The sequence below is a fragment of the Myotis davidii genome, unplaced genomic scaffold, assembly GCF_000327345.1.
Source record: "Myotis davidii unplaced genomic scaffold, ASM32734v1 scaffold464, whole genome shotgun sequence".
Classification (NCBI taxonomy): domain Eukaryota; kingdom Metazoa; phylum Chordata; class Mammalia; order Chiroptera; family Vespertilionidae; genus Myotis; species Myotis davidii.
The window spans coordinates 339784-342854 of NW_006295287.1; the positions used below are offsets into that span (position 1 = coordinate 339784).

At 54.1% G+C, this 3071-nt stretch overlaps 1 protein-coding gene across 1 annotated transcript in view; it reads right to left on the reverse strand.

The window, feature by feature from the left end:
* Nucleotides 1-3071, reverse strand: part of TMEM143 (transmembrane protein 143) — a 21914-nt gene that overhangs the window by 9414 nt on the left and 9429 nt on the right. The window contains 1 exon segment of the mRNA XM_015567956.1: nt 990-1274. Within this exon segment, the coding sequence (XP_015423442.1) occupies nt 990-1274 (285 nt within the window).

A 3071-nucleotide genomic window follows, 5' to 3' on the forward strand; every position in this document is an offset into this window, starting at 1 on the left:
TCCCCCATTGCCCGGGCAGGGCAGCCATGCACGGTCACTCCTGTGAGATACTGCACAAGGGCGTGCCATCTCAGATGGCACCATCATGTGATGGTCACCACCACCACATTTCTTTGAACCTAAGATACCACTGACTTTAAGCCATTCCATTATTATTATTTTTTAAATATATTTTTATTGATTTCAGAGAGGAAGGGAGAGGGAGAGAGAGATAGAAACGTCCATGATGAGAGAGAATCGTTGGCTGTCTGCCTCCTGTACGCCCCCTGCTGGGAACTGAGCCCTCAACCCAGGCATGTGCCCTTGACTGGACTCAAACCCGGGACCCTTCAGTCTGTAGGCTGATGCTCTATCCACTGATCGAGGGCTACTCCCTTATTTTATAAAGCAATTAAAGGAGAAGATATATTGCCAATTAAACTATATCACACCACCACTTTTAAGTCACATCCTAATTTCAGAGACAAGAAAATATTTTTAAAAAATACATCTTAAAGTCCAAAAATGTGGAACTTGGGAAACTTTTAGCATTTTCTTTTTTCTTTCTTTTTTTTAAAATATATTTTATTGATTTTTTACAGAGAGGAAGGGAGAGGGATAGAGAGTTAGAAATGTCGATGAGAGAGAAATATCATCAGCTGCCTCCTGCACGCCCCCTACTGAGGATGTGCCCGCAACCAAAGTACATGCCCTTGACCGGAATCGAACCCGGGACCCTTGAGTCCGCAGGCCGACGCTCTATCCACTGAGCCAAACCGGTTAGGGCAACTTTTATCATTTTCATGATAATGTTGTTGACTCTGAGGATGAGCATTTTGTCTTACTTATTACTACAATGTTCTAGCAGCTGGTAATAAAGTCTTGAGTTCTAAGAAGATCCGTATCTTATGCTACTTTCCCAACTGACGGCTGTGAAGTGGCCTGAGAAAGAGGCGTCTTTCTCTAATTCACCAAACGGGCCACGTGGGCAAGTGTCCTGGGCCCAGGACTCCAACTCCCAGCAGCGCCTGCCTCCCCCACAGGCCCCGCCCCTGCCCCAAGGCCTCCTGGGGGTGTCGTCCTCCCAGGAAGACAGGTACCTGGACCTCATCCTGCGGGTGGTGGACCACGAGGGCGTAGGCCAGGGTGTCCTCGGAGAGCGGGGAGAAGTTGGCCTGGGCCAGCAGGGGCTCCAGCGCCAGCAGCACCTCCTGCTCGTTGGACAGGCGCTGGGGGTCCGTCAGCGAAGGCTGGTCCAGGGTCTCCCTGTCCGGGTTGATGGGGTCATATAAGGCCTGAGGAGAGAGTCAGAGAGAAGAGAAACAGGCGAGGTCACAGAGTGAGGGATCACGGGTAAACTTCAGGATGTTCCTGGCCTCCTCCTTTAAATGATGGGGTGCCCCAGGGCTTGACTCTGGGCCCCTCTTGTCTCTCTCTCTCTCTCTCTCTCTCCCTCCAAGCCTGCCCTCAGTGGCCTCGCCATCCTCATGCCTTCAAACACCTTCTCTTGCGGATAACCGCCCACTCACATCGCCAGCCTGGACCTCTCCTCCACGTTCCAGGCCTAATGCCCAGCTCCAGTGCGTGAGCATGCATTCTGTTCTCCCACAGGAATCAAAGCAAAGGTGGACAGACTGCCCAAATAAACTACATTTCCCAGCCTCCCTTGAGGCAAGGGGTGGCCAGGGGGACGAAGGCCATAGAATGTGAGCAGAATTGATGGGTGCACCTTCCCCCTCAATTCTTGCCCCCTCACTGCCCCGGACCGTCCCCTCTTTTCTGGTTCTGCTAGCTTAGAACACTGTCCTACCTATGACCCCGTTTTGACCACACAGAGATGAAGACAATGCCCTAAGGCAGCGGTTCTCAACCTTCCTAATGCCGCAACCCCTTAATACGGTTCCTCATGTTGTGGTGGCCCCCGATTTCATTGTGACAAATTGACCATAATTACAGCACAGTGATTAATCACAAAAATAATGTGTCGTTATGTATGTGTTGTCTGATGGTCTTAAGCGACCCCTGTGAAAGGGTCGTTCGACGCCCAAAGGGGTCGCGACCCACAGGTTGAGAACCGCCGCCCTGAGGGCTGGCAGAGCAAGAAAATGGAAGGAACCCGGGTCCCAGCATAAACTTGTGTGGCACGAGGTGGCCTCTGTACCCTGGCCCGTTGACCACAGGCTGTGCAGTGGGAGGGAAATAACCCTCCACCTCCTCTGAGCCATCTGACTGTGGGGTCTGCTTGTCACAGCAGCTCAGCCTCTATATGAACTGATACAAACTCTCTACTTGACAATTGCTTTTGGATGTCACAATCACCTCAAATCCAATACGCCTACCATCCCCCCCTCCGTTCCCAAGCTTTCAATAAAACCACCATTTTGGACTTCCTGTCTCAAACCGGTTCCCCTCAATCACCCCTGGCTTCTCCCCTGAGTGCCGGACTCTTCGATTCAGTGGTCTCTTTGACCTCTCCGCCTGGGTGCCTAGTGGCTCATACCCAGCGGGAGGAATGACCTGGGCAACGGTTTGGAGGTGGGAAGGCCCAGGGCCTCAGGAACAACTGAGCAAGGAGCCGGGTGATGCCGGGAGAATCATGCCCACTAATCCTCTTCTGAACCACCTCCCGGGGCCGGGACGCGCTGGCGGAGGACCGGACCTGAGGCCAGAGCCGAGGCCTGTGTCTGATCCTTCAGCCCCGGCTGACGGAGCAGGTCCCACAGGCCACATCGAGGCTCGTGGCGTGACCTCGAGGAATCCCGTTCCCAGTGCCGAGCTGCAGTTTGAGAGCGAGGGAACCTCAGAGTGGGAGGAGAAAGAACTCTACATTCTCCAAGCATCCCCTGCGAGCCAGGTTCTTCTCTGGGAATTTCACGTCCACCTGGGCTTCGGGCCAGAAGCCTGGATGCCACAGGTGACCCTGGCTGCTCTCTCCCCTCGTACAATAACACCCCCATCCCACCTCCATGAGGATCACCACTTCGCCCAGCTCTCTCTTCCCCGTCCGCACCACCAGAGCCTCCTCCTGCCTGGGTGAGTCCAGCCTTCCCAGCGGCCTCCCCAGCCCTCTGCCCCGCTGCCCTGCCCCTCTG